This window comes from Netta rufina (genome assembly GCF_964035555.1).
Source record: "Netta rufina genome assembly, chromosome: 2".
NCBI classification, from domain to species: Eukaryota; Metazoa; Chordata; class Aves; order Anseriformes; family Anatidae; genus Netta; species Netta rufina.
In genome coordinates, this window is record NC_140124.1 from 59,224,835 (window position 1) to 59,248,075 (window position 23,241).

At 35.3% G+C, this 23,241-nt stretch overlaps 1 protein-coding gene across 3 annotated transcripts in view; it reads right to left on the reverse strand.

The window, feature by feature from the left end:
• SUGCT (succinyl-CoA:glutarate-CoA transferase) overlaps window positions 1-23,241 on the reverse strand; it is a 314,340-nt gene that overhangs the window by 158,225 nt on the left and 132,874 nt on the right. The window contains exon 14 of one of the 3 annotated variants that reach the window (XM_084283113.1): window positions 12,073-12,205. The exons of the other annotated variants lie outside the window; for them this stretch is intronic. Within the exon in view, the coding sequence (XP_084139239.1) occupies window positions 12,152-12,205 (54 nt within the window). The 3' untranslated portion in view covers window positions 12,073-12,151. Of the gene's footprint in view, window positions 1-12,072; window positions 12,206-23,241 lie in introns of those variants that run through there. 3 annotated transcript variants of the gene reach the window in all.

Below are 23,241 nucleotides of genomic sequence, written 5' to 3' on the forward strand. Positions count from 1 at the left end.
ACCTTTTTTCTTCTCTGCCAGAAATTTTATATTTAAAGTCATAATATGCATTATGCATACATAAGTGAACATGTAAGCATCCATTTTAAAAATAACCAAGTTACAAAGTAATGCCCCTATTTTACAAGGGGAAAACTGTATTTTACAGAAGTTGCCCATATCTTCATACAGAATAATATTATGTTCTGGCTGCTCATGAATGGTAGTTAATACATGGAAAACTTAGAGTGAAAACTAAGAAGCTTTTGCCAATGCTACCACTTTACCAATATGAGCTAACTCTAGAATCCTGCCTAGCATTTAACTTAGCTTTCCTCCAACTTCAGTACATAATTATTATCTACCACATCTTCAATTAACATCTCATCCTAAAATTAACTGTAAGTTCCTATGTTCAGTAAAACTCTTCCCCCTTTGGGGGTACACTATTGAGTGACTTTTCCTAATTGCAGACAGCACATCACCATCAGAACCTGCAATTATTCCCAGACAGATTTATGCTTAATCCATCAGATACTACAGTCCCCTAAATAGCATGGACTAATAATCCGCCCATATTCCTAAACTAGAAAACAAATACAGCAATAAAACCCCTGAAGAAAGGCGGAGGTAGGGAAAAAGTTAGTCTAAAGATGAAAAGAGAGTGGGATGGAAACCCAGTGGACAGTAAATTATGATTCAGAATGGGGTACCTTCTCTTCTTGACCCCCTAAAAGAGTGTTATAAGTAAAAACACTGCACAGGCAGACATGTATGTTAGGATAAAGCCCTAGCTATCAATTATGCACTTAAAACTATCTAACTGTGAAGGCAAAAGGGAGGAAACAAAAATAATACAAACAGGCCAACCCCCATGACACATTCTGATCTCGATGGATGAACAACGAACTGAATATTTCCATCTGGACAGAAGCGTCATCTCAGCACTATGTGATGTATTAGCCAAAAGCCAAGCACAGGTTTCTAGTTTCAGCCCAGCATTAGACAGTCGGGTCCTCTTAGGGACACTGATTTTCACAGGAAAGTAGGTTTGAAAATCTCAATTCAAATACAGTAGAAGAATAAAATAAAAAATAAAAACATTCGCTGCCTGACAGTTTTCGTAACATGCCCTCTCTCCTCATTCCCTTCATGTTGTGAACTGAGAACACAGAATTCTCTACTGAATGGCTACATCCTTGAACATTTTGATTCACTTCCAGCCAGCAGAAAGGTATACTGTAAAGTTGAGTGTGGATTGGGTATTTTTATTCCACAATCTCTCTTTCTGCCATTTTTTTCATACTCACTTAGTTTTACTTCAAGCTTCAGACACAAGAACATTTGCAAATAAATGGTAAAACACAAACTGAAATTGACAGGATTTACTAAGTGAACAAATATAAGCGATACTTTGCAAACTTTTACCTTACAGTAGTTTGACACCTTGCTGATTTCAAGATTGACTGGTTCACATACACAAAAAACAAACAAACAAAAAAAAAAGAGTCTGAAAAACCCTGTCCCTTCCCAGAATCCTAAAAGCATTAAAAACTTGTAAGGAATATTCTCCTATAATACAGCAGATCCCATTTCTTTTGCTGACTGCCACAAGGCATATATATACTGTATAGCCGGTCCACTATCCTAGTGTTTCTATTTCCTGGTAAGTTACCTTGGGATCCTGACACTTACCTTTTCAGCAGGGCTTTGAGATGTACAGATCTAAAGTGTTATAGATATGACAAAAACTGTTATAGAGAAGATTGTTACATTTAAAAGATGCTTAAATCAAACAGTTTCAAAACAGTGAAGTGGGAAATCATGAACAAATATTTGATAATAGAGAAAAAAAGTGTTATTATTTACTTCCATTTTTTTCTTAGAAATTTTGTATCCTCTACCTACCTATATTTTTGGTTACTTTGCAGTACCTTTTGGCTTCTTGATATGGTTTCATATTAGAACTTTTGGAAAAATGTTTATTTTTTGAGTTCACAACCATGACCAAGAAAAACATTCTAAAGTTATCAAAAGTGTTTTGCATCACACCTTTAATAGGGACAACTGCATTATGACATCATTTGTGTTCCTTTTGTGACTTTCTTTATATATATTGTTCTAAATAGAAAGTAACAGATACAAATTCACAGATTTCATGACTCTTTCTTGAAAATAAAAGATGGCTTCCCTCAATTCTTTTTTTTTTTTTTTTTTTTTGGGGGGGGGGGGGGGGGAGCAGTGGGGGAGGGAGGCTATGTGAATTGCCATAGCCAGGACTTGAAAAAAAAAGACTACATACTGACATACTGAAAACTTTTCAACTGATGATGAGTTAATGCACATCAGATGCTCACTCCTCAGTAAGTCTCCCACATGCTCAGGACCACAGTAAGCATGATGCAAACTTACAACTTTTGTGTCAGTGGGAAAGGTACATTACCTCACCTTTTCCATGATTCATAAATAAATAAATAATCTGTCAAAACCTTCAGAGTGGAAAGTATACTGCTGGGCACAGCCCACCCATTCTGCTGTGTCCACCAACTGGAACTGCCATACTGCTCATGCAGTGAATATTATTCAATTGCATTAAACAGTATCAAAGATTTCTCTCCTATTTTGAAAGAGTTTAATAAGTGTAATCTCATTACCAACTAGACAAAGTAAATTGGGAGAAATACTGGTTATTTTCCACAAAGCAAAAGCAATTATAAAAATACAGAGGGAATTGCACCTTTTCAGACTTCTATGTAAAAGTATCCTGCTACAATAATACACTTTACTATAACAATTTACCTCATTTTTCATTTCTTCTTATCAAGAACAAGGATTTTAATGGCAACAAGTTTCTTAGGCTGAGAAGCATTTACCCTAAAACACCTTTTTTTTTCCTTAAATTCTCTCTCTCTTTTAATCTGTAACAATCTGGCCTGATTTTGAGAAACAGAACACTGACAGCTTCTGTCGATTTCAGCAAAGACTGAGGATGTGTTTTGCTTACAGTTTCCTCAAATTCACTTTATTAGTTGGTCTAAAAAACTATCACCTTCCCATGTCTCTAAGAATCTGGTGCTCAACCCTCTTGCAGATGCCATTGAACTAATTTAACTCAACATGGATATTTTGCTGAAGTCTATAAAATACCTGGCTCTTCCACAGACTAACTACAGCCTGAATCTCCTAAACTTTAGGAACGAATCTATTCCAAGAGATACTTCTATAGTTCATTGAAGACTGATAATAGCTCATGTTTTCTCCTGCCTTCTTTAACTAGTTGTTCCCCAGTTTGCCCAGAGAGAGAATCAGATACACTCAAGTGTAATGCTAGAGGAAACATACAGCCATGGAAAAGAACACATGTGGCTTTCACGCTACTCTTTCAGAAAAGCTAAGGCAAGATATTCTATATTTTTTAATAGAAATAATATATAAAATACAAAGTGGTAAATGTTGTTCCCAGGAAGAACGCAAGAGGAAAAAAGAAAAAGAAAGGAAATAAAAATAAAAATATAAATTAAAATTAAAAGACATACCCAGCTTCCCCACAAAGATGCCTTTTCACGGCTTTCACATTATCTATATCCATACCAAAGTAGATTCTGCAATGGGTCCTGCAACTGACACATCAAAAATTATGGCTCTGATTCAGGAAAGATTTAGACCATCACCATTCAGCTAAGCACTTAAGTATTTTAAGTAGATGCTGAAAATCCTGTTAAAGTTATGGACAAGCAAAAGCAATTTTATTGAACAGTGAATTGTTGACTTGAGTGAAACTTATAAGGATACATTTATTTTTTTTTAGAATTAACATCCTCCCTCATCTGAAAACAAGACCATGAATAACGTACAAGACTGGGAATCAATGATGACAATACATGAAGTGTCAGAGGAAAAAGGAGCGATTTATCTTGATAATCTGCAGGAAAACCTGAATAACTAACCACTGCCAAAAGTACCAGATGCACAACTTTGCATAAATGCAATAGAAATTGGAGAACCATAAGATAATGATGATTTCAGCTTCAGAAATGTGATACAGGGAATGCACATCCACAGAAAAGCCTGCACTGTAGCTGCAGGACAACTAAATATACCCCGTCTTTGCACTAGGGTAGGCAAAAATGGTATCTGGCCAGCATGTGTGGTGGCTGAGTGATTTTTTAGATTACAGTTGGGAACTAATATACATTGCAATTGCTCCCTGAAGTTGAAACACAAACAGTAAAGGGTGCATACATATTCAGTCCCCAGCTGTGGGACTATATTATATAGGTCACCTATGGTATTATATAGGACATCTATGTAACAGTGCATCATTAGAGCAGCAGCCTTCACATCTAAATCACACTACATTGCAGCAGTGAAGTTTCATGAAGATCAAGTTCAGCTTTGTGAAATGTTTGAGTTACCCTTCAGGAGGAATACAGGACTTACAAGGGAAAAGGCCACAGCAAAACCAGGACCATTACCTGGTTATGAATCTGTGCCTCTAAACTCCATCTAATTGGAAAGAAAACTCTCAACATAAGTTTTCACCCCTGAAGGTTTTTGATATTGCAGCCTTGGACCTGCCCATTCCAGAAATGCCAGATTTAGCAAGCCATTAAATCTGAAGAAGAAAGATCACAAGAGAGGAGAGGAAGACACTCTTCACCTAACCAAATTCACCCTGATACCTGGAAAATTTATTCCATGTTGGAAAACATTATTTAATTTTAATTAATGTACATTTCTAAGAAAAACAGAGGAAGTTAAATTTTAAACTATTTGATATGATGCGTACACACAAAGTTTTGAAAAACACAGGTCTAGTTCTTATCTATTTTTTCCAATCACAGCAAAAAAAATCATACAAAAATAATAAAACTGTAAGTAACTCCGTCTCATGAATTTACTTATAGTGAAAACTGAAGCAACTTGAGTATTTGTAAAAGAAACTAAGTTTTCTTTCTTCAATGACTTCCAAAATTCTGTGAATGAAATATTAGCATTCAACAATGTGGATTCTTCTCTTGCAAATATACTGCTCAGGAAGTACCTTGTTAGCAATTAGTGAGATCATATGTAATGATCTACACGTTAAAAAATAAAATAAATGCCCAAGACAGATTACAGATGTAACAATACAGACATTATCAAGCCAAGAAAACAATGAAGGAGCCCTGTGTTCTTTCACAGGCATTTTGTATTTCAATTTACATCCTTATCCATAGGTTAGATTCCGCTCACGGCAGCATCAGAACAGGAATGTCTCCAAATGGTTAGGTTTGAACAGGCTACCTCAGAAGGAAATCCAGTTGAAAAACTTAAGCAAGAACACTTTTCTAGAAAAGCTGTAATTTACATTCTGTTTCATACCTGGGCTATGTAAAATGGGGTCAACGCACAAACAAGCGCTGCTTTCTCCATTGGTTTTCATCTCATGAATGCTGCAGCACCAAGTATGACTAATTTAGCTGAAAACAGAGAAAGTGGTAATAACACCCAGGCCCCTGCTCTAATGCACAACTGGAACCCAGCAGCAAGGAACACAGAATATGGGTGGTACTTCCCTGCTTTGCTGCTGTGCCACCAGAAAGCTCTGTGTACAGCAGCAGGAAGGCTGCCAGAAGGCTAAGGGAGAAAGCAGGCTGAATTTCTGCCAGCTAATGAATCTATCCTTTTATGCTAATTGTCCTAATAGAGAAGCAAGTGAGGTGCCAACAGATGAACCCTTGGTGCCTTCCCGATTCAGTGGGACAAAACATCTCCTACAAAGTGGTTCTGGAGACTACCAATGGGCACCACCTCCCTCTGCTTCTATTCTCCAAATCCTTGTTCCATGTTACTAGTCCAGCCAAGGCTGGTCCCTGATGCTGTACACTGGTACAGCACATGGCAATGGGTGGAGGCTTCATTTCTTGCCATTAATGTAGCGCTTAGAGTTCATAAAATCCCAACACCTCTGCAAGAAATTTTACTGTGGCTCTTCTATACCAATTACATGCTGCAAATGTTAAGCTTTGAACTTTGCTGTCAGGGGAAAAAATAAATAAATAAATAAATAAAAACTATTTTAAAACCAGCTGCATTTTCCAATTCCTCTACCAACCAACATGTTCTGTAAGCCTGGCCATGTTACAGCAGTCATCATGTTACACTCACTGGGAATATGCCTAAGCATACATATGTACATGCATGTTTAAATGCATACACACACACCAAAGCTATAATACATGTGTAAATTTCATTCTTGTATTTACTCATTTGCTGTAAGCACCATTCCTAATGGAAAATAGACCATGTCTCCTTTTCAAGGGAATGATTAGGACCACATGTTTCACTGACTGTTATGTTGAGGACTTCGAAGATGTTTTCGAAACCAAATTACTAACAGCATACTAAACTTATTTCCCTGGTGAAAACCACTGGCTACTAACTTAGCGAATATGAATGTTTGTCCCTAAACATACAGGTAATCATCATATAAAGCCAGAGGCCTAAAATGAGTATGTATGGGGCAGAAGAGACCAAGGTTCATATGCAATAGTAACATATTCTATAACCAAATGACTTTGTTTATCTGAGAAACCCAGTATTACATCAGTTTTCCTAAAGAGAATATAAACAGCACATTTTTGAAGAAACGGTTACTTAATGTGCAACTTGTCACCACTATCAGCTTTAACATAATAAAATACATGTGGAAAATCCCTTGAAGCAAACCTTCTGCAAAGCAGATTCTTCTCCAGTCTGGGTCAGAGGGTGTGTATGTCTATGAAGGAAATGCTATCTCTCTGTCTTTCACACACCCACTCACTGTAGGTCATGCAGCAGAGCTCACTGTTGTGATGTGTCTGCTGTATGCGTGGCATCAACTCCTTGAGGTAAAGAAATTGCTGTTGTTTCTTGGAGAGCATCTGTGCCTTGTAAAGAAAACCAGCAAAACACACTTCAGCATATTAAATAGCAGCACTCATTGAAATTTCAACCCAGGATCTCAGAAGTACTTTGCAGACAATGACTAAAGCATGTTTTAGCAAAGTAAATATTACTATCCGTATTTTGTAAATATGGAAACCACAGCACAACCTAGCTGAATAATTTAACCAAAGTCACTCCAAAGGCCTATAAGAAGTGACAAGTGTTATAATCAAGCCCTAGACCCTCTAATTTTGGGACCATCAGACTTCTACAATTAAGTCTGGATAAATGTTTGCACAACCTGGTCTTGCAAGGTTCCAAATGTCCCCTGGCCAGAGATAAAGCTTCTCATCTCTCTTGGACTCTATGATCAGTACTGCTCATATGCCAAGAGCAGGCAAGTAGGACAGTTTACTCCAAATTCTATTTTAAGAAGTTAAAGGAAATTTTACAGTAAGTACCTTTGCATTTGCAGTAGACTAGATAATTCCTGTGCAGCACCCTGCAGAACCACTCTTTTTTTTTTTTTTTTTTTTAAAGAAAAAAAAAAAAAAGTAAGCAAACCTTAGTCCAGCCTGATAAACACTCTGGCATAGTTGTCAAGAAGATTTTGACAATGCAACTTTTATACTATAGCTTTGTCCTATAAGAAAAGGTTGATAAACTACAAATTCTGAGATGCAGAAGTCATAAATATTAATTAGAAGGCAACCGTGAAACCTGATTTCTTTTAATTTCATACCTTTAATGCTAAATCAAAAAATCCATCTGTAAGCCATTCTAGTATATTCTCTCACAGTATCATAAATTTTGAAACTTCAAATTATTGTGCCCATATAACTGTTCTCAAGGTTTATGTCAGAACTAATATAAACTTATATAAACTTTGATTAAACTTTCTTTAATCAAAAAGTGATATAGCTGAAAATATTAAGTGACAAAGAAAATAGATGAGGAGCTATACAGATACACAAATTTTCCATTTACACATGGCAAATAAGTTATTTAATGTCATTAAAGAATTATTTTTGCAGTCTGAGTTGATAATTCTTTTCATTATGCAACAGTCTATCTCAAAACTGCTGACAAAAGAGTTATTGGTGAGCAGCAGTAATGGGTTAAAAAAAAGATGGTATGCTATTAGATAAACCTTTTACAGGTTTGCATCTGAAAGTCATAACATAACATTTTATTTCATGTGTCACTGTGACAGAAGGTTTTCAAGGCAGAGTTCTTGAAACTGCAAGATGTTAAACAGATGTACTGTACAGCCTTCCAGATTTAAATCATGAGAACTGCATTTGCAGCCTGTGTGTTGTATCCCCATTTTTTTCCCCTTATCAGCTTTGGATACTTTAAATAAAACCGTCTGTTTTATGCACTTTTTTATTTTATGTAATGGACCCTAAAAAAAAACTTTCCCCCCACCCCCCTTCTCCACTCTTTTCTTTTTAATTCAGACTAGAAAAAGTTATTCAAAATACATCCTTTAGGCAGGGAAATCTCTCCCTTTTTCCTTATTCTGCAGGTGCTGGCAACCCAAACCAATTTGTTAATGTAAAAAAGTCATCCACTGTAGGAATAGGCACAAAAGACAGCTGAAAGAAGGAATAAATAAAAACAGACCTGCTGAAAATACAGATTGAACATGCCTCTAAACTACTTAAATATTGATAGTCCCCTACCTTTTCGGTTTCAACTGTTACTTGCACTCTGGCAAAACTCTGCTTAGAAATGTTTGCATAGTCATGCATTTAGCTTTCCTGCCTAGTCAAGTGCCAGCATTTGTGTCCTTTGGCACAATTAACACAACCATACTTTAAATACATTGTTAGAGTCATTTTGTTGAGCAGGTATCTTGAAGTCTTTCAGTCCAAATTCTTTGCGTAAGCAGGGCCAACTTTAAAGTCAGGTAAAGCTTCAAGTTCATTCACTTATTGACCATCTCCTGAGGATGGAGATTTCACAACTTCTCTAACCCAAAACCTCATCATCCCTACTGTGATTTTTTTCTTCCTTGTTTGTAATCAGAATTTCCCTTGCTGCAATTTGTTCATCATCTCTCCTCCTGTCAACATGCACTCTTGATGCTGCAACTGTACTATTTCAATGCAGCATGGAATTAGAATTTCTCACAATGACACACTGTTTTCTCATGTTCAGTTTTTAGTCCACAAGGATCAAGTCTTCATCTGCAAAGCTCATTTCTACCTTGTCAATCTCTAACCTGTTTCGTAGAATGTAGTTTTTCTATCTCACCTCAGGTAGTGGGCTTCATATCTGTTTGTTTGTTTTTGTTTGCTAGGTTTTTTTTTGGTTGGTTGATTTTTTTTTTATTATTATTACTTTTTTTTGAACTTCATGAGGTTTCTGTTAGCCCATTCATCCAACCTTTGAAGGTTCCTCTGAATGGCAGTCCCACCCTCCAACTACTCTCCCCAGACTGGTGTCATGTGCAAACTCACTGAGGTTCACTCTGTCACATTCTTCAGGTCATTAATGAAGTGGTTAAACAGTATTGGCCCCATCACGGTCTTAAGGAAAACAAGACTACTGTATATTCCATAGGGTATATAAAGGCTGAATACACAAACTGTACTGCATATTCCATGAAGCACTGAATGAAATAAATGAAGTTTTCAATTAGTAAAGAAAATAATTCACTAAATTGCACAAATAATTTTATGGTAGTCAGCACAGTACAACAGCTAGAACTCACACTACACCATAGTAGCATTTATGTTTTTTTTTCGCATCGATGTGTATCTTTTTATTGACGTTGCTCATATTGCCCTGGGGTATTCAGAGAATATGCTTACAAAGAAATGTAGCACATAAAAGAACAGACGAAACACATTCCTTGATCTAACGAATTTAAAATATATCTGAAGAAAACATGTTAAACTAAGATTGTGTATCAGCCATCACACCAGAGAATTGAGAGAATGCATCAAGATATTGAAACCGAAATTATTTCCCGATCTGACAAAAGTGAAAGACCAATATAATTTTCACAGTGAGAAGCAGGAATAGGAACTGACATTTCCAGCAGAGGACAAAAAAGATTAGGTATAAATGGATGAACATCATAGCATCCAGTTCTGAAAGAATACAGAACAGCATCACCATCAAAAAATTAAACCAATCAGAATTAGTGGTCAGAGGGAAAAAAAAAAAAAAAAATTGTCCTCAATATGAACAGGAAGAACAGATCTTGTTTAGAATTCATGACATGTTTGAACTGAACCAAAGACAAGCATTCATAGATCCCTTCTGTGAACTACTTCTAGACTTATTCCATAGATACTCTCCTTGCTCTGCTTTTCCAGAGTAGCCAGTGGTGGGTATCGTGCAGTTTTCAGCTTTTCAGTGTGCAGTTCATTAGATCAAAAAAAAAAGAATGACTGAAATTAATTCAACCTCAGCACTGATATCATTCCTCTTTTGGGGGACCATATTGATTTTTATGCTATTAAAAAATTCTATCTTAAAAGTATCATAGGCTTAATAGCATACCATAATTATTACACTGATCATGTTTTTGAGTGAACGGAAGCATTTCTTCATATCTCTCTTCTGATCTGGGATACAGCATATCTAATAGAAAATACTTAACGGTCTCTTTAATTGAGCTTAGCAATATAGTTAAGTGGAGGGCTTGGTTAGGTCAGAGGTTGGACTCAGTGATCTTGAGGTCTCTTCCAACCTAGACAATTCTGTGATTCTCTGATTAATATTTTGTTCACATTTAAGCTTTTGACAATATTTTAATCTAGTTAGTGAATTCAATACAAATAACAAATCATTTAATTTGTACTAGAACCACTCTTCTTATGAAGAATTCACCAGAGAAGCCCAATTTTATATAGTATAATTGTCTTATTGAAAATAATAAGGCCTAAGAGAATACAAAAAAAAAAAATCTCCACTACTTTTAAGCCATATTTTCCCTGTCAGAAGAAAGTCAGTCAAGACCATACATTAATTTGTTCAAGCAAGCAGTAAATAAATGTTTATCTGTTGAATACTTCTTTGCTAGGAAGGATTTGTGACAGTATGAAGCTATACACATGAGCAAAAATGTTTTGCTTTAGTTAACAGAAAACATTGTTAGATGAGCAAATGTACTTAGTATTTTGCTTTCCTGAGAGGTGCTGCAGTGACTTGAAGACAGAGTAGTAAGTGGGACAGGGAAGAATGTTGTCATTTGGATGAAACAACTGAAACATGCAGCCACTAAACAGAGAAAACAATGGGTATTACCAATTATAGTGATCTCCCTGTTCTCATTTTTATCACTCTGTAACTTTTTAAGGGATTTTGAATAAATGCTAAAGTTAGAGGCAAAACAGCAAGAACATAAAAACTTCATTTAAAATAAAGAAGAACAAGATAGTTTTCTAAGCAAAAACAAGTTTCATATTTTCTTTCATCCCCGTCGTGATTTCAAATACAGCTAAATCAAGCTGCAGTCTATTTTATATGCAATTTTAGCCTCTTCCAGAATGTCAGGCAAACATGATGGTTGTTTACTAATTAACCACACACATCAAGCAGGCAAGACTTCTCTGCAGCAAGACTGCAGTCTATAATTGGTGAAGTAATTCCTAGTTCTGCTTTCTACACATAAATTTCAAACATGTAATTGCTACGTGTAGATTTTACAATTTTACAACTTTATTCATTCCCACATATAATGTGCACAAAACGCAGTAAAAATGTTCCAGACAAAAGGTAAGACAAAAACAACAAAATAAAAAACACAGCCATTTATTTTTCAAAACATAAAATAGATTTTTGAGTTCTCAGTTATCTGTTTTCACCTACTGAGTAGTCAAGGCTGAGTAATTAGCACTAAGCTTACCACACCCTCTCCAAAAAAATAGTGACCTCTATAAATGAATTGGTGATCTAGTGTAAAATACTCATGTCAAAGGATATGTCTACCCACCCAAAGGCTGTCCTACATACTGGTTACTACATCATTACTACATTCGCTCTCTATGGGTACCTCAAGGGAGGCTGTAGCGAGGTGGGGGTTGGCCTGTTCTCCCACGTGCCTGGTGACAGGACGAGGGGGAATGGGCTTAAGTTGAGCCAGGGGAGTTTTAGGTTAGATGTTAGGAAGAACTTCTTCACTGAAAGGGTTGTGAGGCACTGGAACAGGCTGCCCAGGGAAGTGGTGGAGTCACCATCCCTGGAAGTCTTCAAAAGACGTTTAGATGTAGAGCTTAGGGAAATGGTTTAGTGGGGACTGTTAGCGTTAGGTCAGAGGTTGGACTCGATGATCTTGAGGTCTCTTCCAACCTAGAAAATTCTGTGATCAGAGAAAAAAAGGCAAAAATGCTGTGAATTAACAAACCAACTCCATAGCCATCAGTAGAGCAGTTACACTGCTTTGTCTGTAATATACTTTTTCTTTTTAACATTTGCATCACAATATTTTGTGTTAATTTGTAATCAAGGGCATAGCTGAAGACAAACTCTATTCATACATAAACAAGTACTGAGTTGCAATCACACCCATCAATTTACTGACCTCTGAGATTATTTAGATGGTCAGCTAGAGACAGCTAGAATAGCAGCACTGGGTTCTTGATTTGACACAGGTTAAACTAATGCAAGTGCAATAATCTCAAAGAAAGTACACCTACAATATGACAAGTGCATCTGTCTTTCCTTTTGAAGCAGCTGAAAGCTTATAGCCACACAATTTAGTATGTTCAAAACAAAAAATTTCTTAAATGAATTCGAGCCAAGAAGCTTGAAAAAGTGCTTTGTATTGTAAAATGACTAACACTTCTTTCTGCACCCTTTCCTTGATGACTTGTAAAGATATAAACCATCTCCACATGCTTTCGTTTCATGTTTATTTTCCATCAGTCATATAAAAAGAGAAGTAAAATGTATATAGTGAGAATGAACATGTTTGCATTTTACTCTAAAATAAGAAAAATGACTGGATAGAGGAGTGTTCTGTAATAGCAAATATTTCACAAGGAACCTATAATTTGCTGTTATTTTTATAAGTCTGCTAGTTATATGGTATAGAGATAGATACTTACTTGATTAACAATTGCAGTGGTTTTTCTGTGCCTTTAATTTCAATTAGAATAGCAGTTTGACTAATATTTTATCTTTTTAGATTTTGAGGACATGCTCACAGGAAAAAGACATAAAGGTATGCTATTTAAATTTCCAAACATTTTGAAATTTTACCACAGAGATAATGAATGTCTTTAAAAAAAAAAAAAAAAAAATTAATTGCTGCTAGTTATAGCAGCATATTTACTGGAGTTGACAGCATAGGACAGAAAAAAGGCAATTTAAAAAAATCATTCTGTATTAAGGATATATCTTCTGTGTTTCAAAACACATGACTTACTAAACCCTCAAGTACATATTCCTATTAAAGGCATGTTCTTACATCCTCAGGCCAGGAAGTTAACACTGAAAAATGCAGCAAGTCCTTACTATCAATAGGAATTGCCCTGCAAATTCTCTCTCCTTTCAAATATGTTGGTTTAGGGTAGAGAATAATGTGTAACAGAATACTGCATCAAACTTAAGTTTCCACTGGTAAATACTGTGAAACAGGATAACTTATGCATAAATACTACATACAGAAAATTCACATTGTATGTATTTAATGTTAGATTCACAAGGAAAATGTTAAAAATAAAGAATTATCAGCATGAAAAACATATAAAGATGAAAAACAATGTCATAGTAGCATTAAAGTATCTGCCTACTGCATGCTTCAGCTTCCCTTTCTTCTGCTAGTACTTTTCAGTAGTAAGAGACATAATAAAAATATATATATAAACATATATATATATAATTTGCTACTGCAGTTCTTAACTAGAACAAATAACATAGCCCAAAACAGATGAAGAAAGTCATCAACAGATAGCTGATTCCTATGAGAAAACATACATTAAAGGTGGCAAACCTATATGATAAACTGTGCAATGTAACAGATTCCTTTATCAAAACCATGTGTTTGATGAATCTGGTACAAACAAGAAGTCCGGTTTACCTGCTGACAGCATCGAGAAAATTGAGTAGAATAATATCATGATAACTTCAGAAACTGGAAGATGCTGTCTCCCTTCAGAAAATGCTTCTTCCCAGTTCCCTGTACAAAGTAGCCCCTAATTGCAAGGGAGCATCATAACATAAATTCAGGAGTTTTTTTATTTTTTTTGGGGGGGGCACACTCCTGTTCTCAGCAAGTACTATTGTCTTCTGATTTCATGAATTCTCATGGGTAAATGGAAACAGGAGAAGGTTTGTGTTTGGATTTTTTGTTGTTGCTTTTTCCACAAAATCCATTATTACAGAATTTAAACATAAAAGTTTCTCTAAAATTCAAAGTCTGTATCTTGATGATTGGAAGAGAGAATTCAGCTGTTTTAGATAAATGCATAGCCTTCACCATAACAAGGGAAGAGAAAACCTACCTCTTCCTTCCCCTCATTTGTGACCCTGTGGAAATACAGTAGTAGAAATAAAAATAAGATATGCAGATGCTAAATGGTGTTTCTGATCCTGTCCACTTTGGATTTGAATTAAGGGAAAGGCACTTCAGTTGCTTGCACCATGTCAGGGGAGCATCTGACTACATTTGGCAAAATCTTCTCTCCAAAGTTGAGCTTGGGGGAACACCAACCTTCAAACCTGTGGAGGTTGGTAGGAGACACAGCCTGCTTTTTGAAACTCCCACATATATTTGACAGCCTCAATTTCCAATGCCTAGTGTTCACCATGGATTAACTGCAGGAAGCAATATACCTCACAACTCTATGACCAAGGGCATGGACAGCTTTAGAGGAATTTTAAAACATTTTTCAAAACCAACATGTGCAGTTCTTGATTACAAAGCTGAAAATAGAATTCAAGAAGGAGAAAAGTACAAAAAAATCTGAAGTTTGAGAGCATAATCTAAAGCATATTGAGTGACACAGTATGTGCATACAAATACACCTCTTGAATACTTGTTCTCAAATATAATATTGCAAATAAATTATTTCAAGCACTTCATCAGCATTTGGCAACGACTTTATAGTCTTTTTGCTTGGTTGGTGGGTTTGTATTGTTGTTTTCATTGTCTTTTTTTTTTTTTTTTTAAAGAAGCACCCTTTCTCTAATCAAAATAACCATCCTTCTGGTCAATTTGTTTTCAGAAATTACCATTTTTCCTGAATCGTATGTTAAGAAAGTATGCCCACTACCCTATAGAGATGCTAAAAAAGAGTAATAGTTTAGATGATACACTTGAATTTTAAAGCTCATTGTCCAAACTATCTTTCTGACCAAAGAGTTGGTTAGCTTTAGAAGATTGGAGAAGTCTTCCATAGTTCTAAGTTTTCTTAAAATCTTTTTGGAGTAGTTCACATTCAGACCGTCAAGGAAGTAAAGTCATCTTTTACAGTTGAGTTCTCGTGTGCCCTTTTGTCTTGAGAAACCCTATGCAGAGGTTTAATTTCAGCATCAGGTTAATCTCACTGTATTATGGGGGTTCAGCTGAACATTGTCTGGAACCTAGAAGAAATACTCTCACACCTAGGACTTATAAGGTGTCTTATGGAACTGCCTTCCTTCTGCCACCTTGCTAACTTGTCACCATGCTAAGAAGTTTCTAAGAGGCTGCAAAGGATCATCTTGGAAATACCCAATTCTTCAGGCTAGTCAGAAAAGGAAAAGTAGCCTTTAAATTGTAATGTGGGATTTAACATCAATGTTTATATCATGGATATTGAAATAATAGAGACAAACTTCCAGTTCTTATATTTTTGTTTGTTTTGATTTCTAAAGAGTCTCTCTTTTTACCACTTGTTCTTAGAAATTAAACTGGAATGCACAGTGTAAATATTGTCTGCTTGGCATCTCCATTTATCCTCGTGACTTTCTCATGCCATTCGTAAACTTGGCTCAAAACTCCCAAAGTATCGTTCTCTCTGTCCACCTCATGTGTGACTCAAGATCTCCACATTTAGTACTATCATTAATCATCTTCAAGCACTATTTTCACATTGAGGTGACTCTTTCTTTAGAGGAATGTTTATTTTAATAGGCCATTACACACATGCACAAGAATATAAATACATTTTCCTCTCATGTGAGCTATGATGTATTTCAGGTGTCATTCTAGACAACTAAAATTCAATTGAGTTATCCCAAAGGCCTTTTTGTAAACCTGATCAAGACTTGGAACTTTTTTTTTTTTTTTTTTTTTAAAGGTAACAATATACCTAGATTATTTTTCAGAACTAAAAGTTCTGAGGAGCACCCAAGATCACCAAAAATATTAGTCAAGATTTATATGTGATTCAAAAGAAGATTTACCCCTAAAACATATATTCCAAAATCATACAACTTACACAACAAATATCTAAACTGTTATAATTAAATACTACAGTTGCTAAGTAGCCAATTGAAATTGTGTGGAGAAAGTTTCAACATGTGGCTGGATGCTCAGAGTGTTGACATCCAAATGCTGTAGCCAGTTTTAAGCTTAGGATGAGTTCTTAAAAACAATGGTAATAATGCTCCTGGCCTCAGCAACCATGCACAGTGAAGAAATATTGCCTGCTTCTTTATGAACTGTCTACTTGAATCATCATAGAAACCTACACAAAACCAGTCAGGGATGAGAAGGAAAACAGCAATGACAGAGAAAGCTTCCCTGACTAATTAGTGTCTTTTTGTGGTGGTTAGAAATCTAAGTCTTAGAATATCCACTCCTACTCAGCCTACATACTTGCCTTTTCATGGCTCAAATATTCCTCCTTGTCAGCAAGAAACATAAAACTAAAACAGTATTTTTATTTTTTTAATATTACTGTGCAAGTACAATGCAAAGTGAACATGTCAGTATCTTATCTGCAGGGTGGAGGGAAAAAGAAAATTAAAAAAAAAAAAAAAAAACACTTTCTGAAATGAGTGGGTCTCCAAGACAAACTTAGGCTGATGAGAAGAGGAAATCTCATAATTATCTCATAATTTCGGGATGACAGGAAAAGCTTAGCTCAAGCCATAAGGGTTTTGAATTGAATTGAGCACTCTAAGAAAGCAGTTGAAGATCAAATGATAACTAAAGCCTGATCTTCACAGTTTAGTCTCTGCAATTCCTTTTTATTTTCTTCCTTGCTGGAATACAAATATCATCATCAGAATCTCTCAAAGCAGCTACAGAAGCACAAGGTACCAAATAATTATTATCCAGATATCACTGATATTTTTATGCCTACAAAACATAATTTGCACTACAAGGATGTGTCATGCTAGTTATATTGATTACAAACCAATCTATTTGAAAGTGAACAAGACCAATCACAAAACCTTCACGGTCTCTCAGAAAGAAAGAAAAATCCAGGTTATCTTCATATGAAGTCCAAAGAGACATGGTAGCAATTAGTTTTCAATATGTAAAAATACAATAAGAAGCTTAAAAAGTAACCCTTTGCTGGAAGCAGTTATATACTTGAAGCACATCTAAAATTCAGTCTGAAATACCAGTGTTTATTATTGACCCTACTATATGTTTTCCAAAGTAAGCAGACATGTACTTAGAAAAAAATAAAATGTTTTGAAGTAAAAAATAAATAAATAAATAAATAAAATCTCTTGCTTGACTATCTATGGTCTTGTTATTCAGTAAACCGACAGAATATATAGATACAATTTACAGACTACAGGGAAAGTAAAGAAGATCCATACTTAACAGGCCACTATTTTCCAACAATGGTTCAGCAACCGCTCAGATGAAGAAAGCTTCTACACAGTTTACTGAGTCATTTGGCCTTCAGCAGACAAACTCTCTGTTCAGGCTGCACGACTTGAAGGAATAGACAAATAGAGATATTTCCTCCCAGCCCCAAACACATAACAGACTTGATAGTCATCAAACTTTGGATAAATGCAATAACTTGCTTAATTAAAAACTCTTTTGACCTTCAATTCACACAGCTTATATGAATGAAAGTTCATGCTCTGTAAGGGATTTCTAAGTTACACATTACCTAGCTCAGTACACTAAACTACATACATCTAAGGATGGATGGCGCTATCCTGACCATACTCCAGTAGAGCAAAGTTCCAAGTACAGATTCTTTGAAACCAACTGACATCAATGACCAGCAAGATCAGGAAACCAGCACATAACTCCTGCAGGGGCAGAAACTACCCAAGGAGTTTTGGTGGCAAGGCTGTAACACATATTATGGATTCCTAACCATGAGACCTAACAAAGACTTTAAGGCTTAAAAAAAAATATTGTTCTGCTCTTTCATCAAAAAGCCATGTTCAAGTTTTGCAATCTCCTTCTAGAAGGGTGTTCCCAAAAAGGCTAGGTAACCCTTCCTACCTTTAAATGGCATTGACTGAAATGTTTTTAAGCACAGCCTTTTTTTTTTTTTTTTTTTTTTTTAAAAAAAATGAGAATGGACCACTAATAAGATGCTTTTGAGATTTTTTTTTCCACTATTGAGAAATATTTGTACAACTCTTACCTTGATGGAAGTTAATACTATTTGCACATGCATAAGACATACAATTCACATATATACACACATTTTAAAAGAAATTAGAAGAGAACATTCAAAATGCTTCTATTGAGCATCATCTGCTTGCTAGCGCAGAAAAATAAAATACAAGACAAGCTTGAAGCTCATACTCAGATGACATGTTAGGCTCTTTCCTCCTTCAGTGAAGCAAATGGTATTTAAAAGAATTTCTACTTCTCATAAGTAAGGTGTAGTTGCACGCCTTACTGCAATATTTCTCACACAAATCACACACAAATAATTTCGCACAGGGTTATTTCTCTGGTGCTCTCATCTTAGAAGCTAACTACTAAGAAGCTAACTACTTAGAAGCTTAGAAGCTAACTACTTCATCTTTAAAATACTGCTTTTAGATGAGTCCCAGTTTCATGGCTAAGGGAGAATAGTATAGGGAAACCTAAGGGTAGAACTGCTGCATTAGGATTTTTAGATTTTTCAACAATATTATGTTTTAAAGTGACAAAAACATATTTTCAACAGTTTCATTCAGATCCATGAGAACAATTAATACTGTATATGTAGCATACAGTGTCACAAGGAACATGCTCAAAATAATAAGAAGCAGCAGCACATAATTAGTGAGCAATTTTTAACACTTTGATTTAAAGGACTTTCTCAAAATCATATGTGAACTGTATGGCAGATGCAGGAAGAGATTCTTGTCTGACATTCAACTTCTATAAAAATGAAGCCTAAAACTTTTATCTACTGTACTTAAACAATTTCTCATTTGGGTCTTAAGCAAATCTGACAGCTTTCAGCTCACAAAATACACAAAGGACCAGAATACGTGGTAACAGGTGAAAGCTCATCTTTTGCATGCACTGTCCAGGGACTCCATTGCTCATTATTCATAGCCAGCATCTCTTCCACAGCCTTAAAAAAAAAAAAAAAAAAAAAAAAAGGGGGGGGGGGGGTAAGGGGGCAGCAAAAAAAGCTCATTCATGATACTGCAGTCACCTTTCTGTCCAAACCACTTTGTGGAAGAACTACTTAACTTGTTCTCTAAGAAGGGGAAGAAGAGCTCTAAGCAAAAATAAATAAATAAATAAAATAAAGTTTACAGATTTCTGTAAACTTGTTCTCAAAATATTTTATCTAAAATATTTCCAAATACAGTTCATGAGTAGGCAGACAACTATCACTGGAAATTTTAGATCAAATTATTAAATTCTGCAAAGTTATAAGCAACTGAAAATAAAATCTTAGAGTAGAAAATGCTGAGCTTCCTTCTTTATCTTTCTTACCTAAACAATAGATGTGTATTACATGTATATACAAACCAAAGCCTACCATTAATATAAAGATAACCATATATTTTTCTTTAGAAACCCAACATATTTCAAGATGTCTCCATCATAAGCATTCTACTATTTGTTGTAAAACAAGCAGGCCAGACAAAGATATGGCATAGCGATGGACCACATTTCACCACAGGCAAAATTTAAACACTTCTATTACAATATTCCTCACACGAGAATACAAGTGATGTCTCATTCTGAGCCCTTTTTTTGTAACATCTGGATATCAATCTCATAATTTATAAAAAGCCTGCATGATTGTGCATATGTGGGAATCACAAACTACAAAGTGTTAGAACTAGATTTTCCATTTCAGTTCTTCAAACTGTATTCCATTCCTTAATGCTTTCCACTTCAGAACAGCATCAACTTCCCTGAACTTCACACAGACCAAAAAGCCTAAAAACATTTGTAATTTGATACAAAAGAACTACTTTTGACAAAATTAAAGGTCAGGTTATGGTTTGGTGGTTGTTTTGTGCTTTTTTTTTTTTCATTGCATAAAATTTAAAAATTGAAGTTAAAAAGTTGGCTTGAAACACCAAGACAAAGCCAGGCAGTACACACTTTCAACTTAGCAAAAACAAGCAGGAATAGAGCTCAAATTATGTTTCAGGACAGAATTTAATTGTAGACACCTTCATGGGGATGTTTCACTTTCAATGAATTGGCATTTTTAAATGGAAAAACATTCCATTAGAATTTTTCCAACCAGTTTTAGTACTTAATAGACACATGTAAAATTTAAATCCTCTCTTTCTCTTGTCTGTTAGGAATTACTTCCAGACACATTGTAGTACATCAGACCTGCATCAACTGCTTTCAGTTGCAGAAAACTCTGTATGTAAAATGAAAAAAAGAAAAAAATCCCTGCAGTATTATGGAAATTAATATAATTGCATTTGACTTGGGACAGCCATCAGTGGGCCACAAAAGTCTCTTTCAACAAAGAATAACAATTAAAGACATGGTCCATAAAATCTGTCACTATATTTGGGAGGGAATGAAGGGGAACAAAAAGCAGCAATCACAAAACCATCAACAGACATGCAGAGGATTCTTACAAAAAAACAAAACAAAACAAAAAAAAAAACACTATATGTTTTGCTGTTCTATGTGTTCACAACATTGATTGTAGAAACTTTAACAGATGCTATGAAATTTTTGCCAGAATGTGTTCAAGCCATTCTGGAATTACTTCGAAAATAAGAGATGATCCGGAGGTTAATAAAAACCTACCTGTTTTCTAAGTTTCCACAAATAATAAATGTCAGATAAATTCCAGCTATCAAATATTTCAGTACTTCAGTTATCTGGTAGTTTGTCAGGTTTTTTTTTGTTTTGTTTTGTTTTTTCTTCCTGAGGCATATTCAGAGAAATGGCTAAAGGCACTGTAATGGTCTTCTGGGACAGGAAAACTAAGGTTTCTGTAAAAAATGTTAAATTAATTTTTATAGTGATGCAAAGTCAGGGAAGAGTTGTTAAGGGATGGCCTCTTGCCACAGGGTGGAGTTTTGTTTTGGTATCCTTTTAGAGTCTGCAGGTGTTTGGCAGGAGCTGAAATCAGGGCCAGCTGTGATATTTCAGCTCCGATATTTCCCTCCCCATATTTCTCAGAAGTGATGCATCAGGGTGATGTCTTACACCTGATGTACTCAACTTGTGTGGTATGACTGTAACTGCTTTGAAAAGAGGAAAAAAGTACCACTGCATGGCTCATTTTTATTTTCGGCAAAGCAGCATTGATATAGTAATATTCATCAACACACACTGATTTAGTCTGGTAAAACATTAGCTAACAAACTACTTATAATATTCTTGGGTTGCTCTGTTACTTCTTATACATGTCAGTCACTTGAAGTAATGACATTGTATAAGGACTGAAAAAAAAAAATACATTGCAAGAAAAAGGGAGGATAACGCTTTAAAGGAAACAAAACAACAACAACAGAAAAGCATTTATTTGCCTTGCTTAACCAGCAAAGATCTTTGTTCTTTCATAGTTAGCTGCAGTACAGCACGTACCTGTTTTTGTTTTGTTTTATCTTTTGGGAGAATTTGAATAGTTTCTATTAAAAATTGTATTCTCTTTTAAGTTTGTTTTGTTTGGAAAACCTCAAACCACACTGTATTTCATACACATGTTCCCCAGGGTATGCTAAATAGGACCATACTGAGGTCACTAGTAAGTTTTTAAAACGTTTTAAGAATTCCTTTAATGTTTTGTACTATCTTGGCCTGGTTAAAAGAACATATTTTTAAAAAATAGCTTGAAGAAGTATGACTATAAAAAGTTTCATGAAAATAGTCTATACTGTACTATTTAGAGTTCATAAGAACTTTTACAAACATTATTTCCTCTCTCTTGTTTTTAAAAAAGAGGTCTCCTCTACTACAAAATCTGCTTATCTTTCTCTCAGCCCTTTTAACTATCCATGCACAAGCACACATCTAAGCTTGTACTCCTATCCACAGACTGATTTACTTTGCAGCACTTAGCCTGTGGTATCCATTTTAGCTTCACAAATGAATAAAAGATTATAATCGGTGGGAAAAGTGGACATTTTACTCCATTCATGGAAAAAACAGTATCAGCTGGCACTCCAGCTTAGTGAAAAATAAAAAAATCCATGGTTTTTGGCAGTTCACTTGGAGTATGATTGAAACTGCTAATGATATTAACAATGTGTGCTGGGACCAAAAAATGTGTTGTTTTATCTCAGTTTATAGAAGCAGTTATACAAACCCCTCTTGGCCTTCAGGGTTCTGAAGTCCTTTTAGTTAAAATAAAATTTGAAAACATGACCCACCTGTAGGTGATTAAGTTCCGTTAGACCATTTTAGTCACCTCTTTTAGCTGGTCTTTCCTATCTCCTCAGACTTGCATGTACTTCTGTTACTCCTTTGTATTATTCCAACAGTTCCAAGGACTTCTGTCTTTGGCTGCTAACAGCTTATTTCATCCTTTGAAGCACTGCTAACGCTGAGCTGGCATGTGCTTTGAAGACTGTTGACATGCGCATAGCACACCTTGGTAACCAATGGTGCAAGACTGCGTTTATAATGAAAGACATCTACCTTACGGGTATTCAGATCTATAGATTAGGAAGATAATGGCAATAAAATAAAAAATGGCGTTGTGTTCAGATCCAGTTCTGCTGATAACACTTAAAATGGAAGAAATCAACAAAATCTAAGCACCATCTGTTAGCAGTAGATTGAAGTTTGCCTATACTGATGTATCACCAGGTTTAGTGTAAGTATTTATACTTGTTGCTATATAGTATTATTAAGTAAAGCTATTACTCACAAGCTAAGTGGCAACTTTCTTAGAAATACATTTTCTGATCTAAATAGAGCCTGGTAAAAACAAACAAGAAGAAACCCCACATTATAACGGGAGTGTTGTAGAGAATTATTACATCCCCATATTTAATGACTGAGCTTTACACTTAAGATTTTTCTTGTTGTGATTACAGCATGTT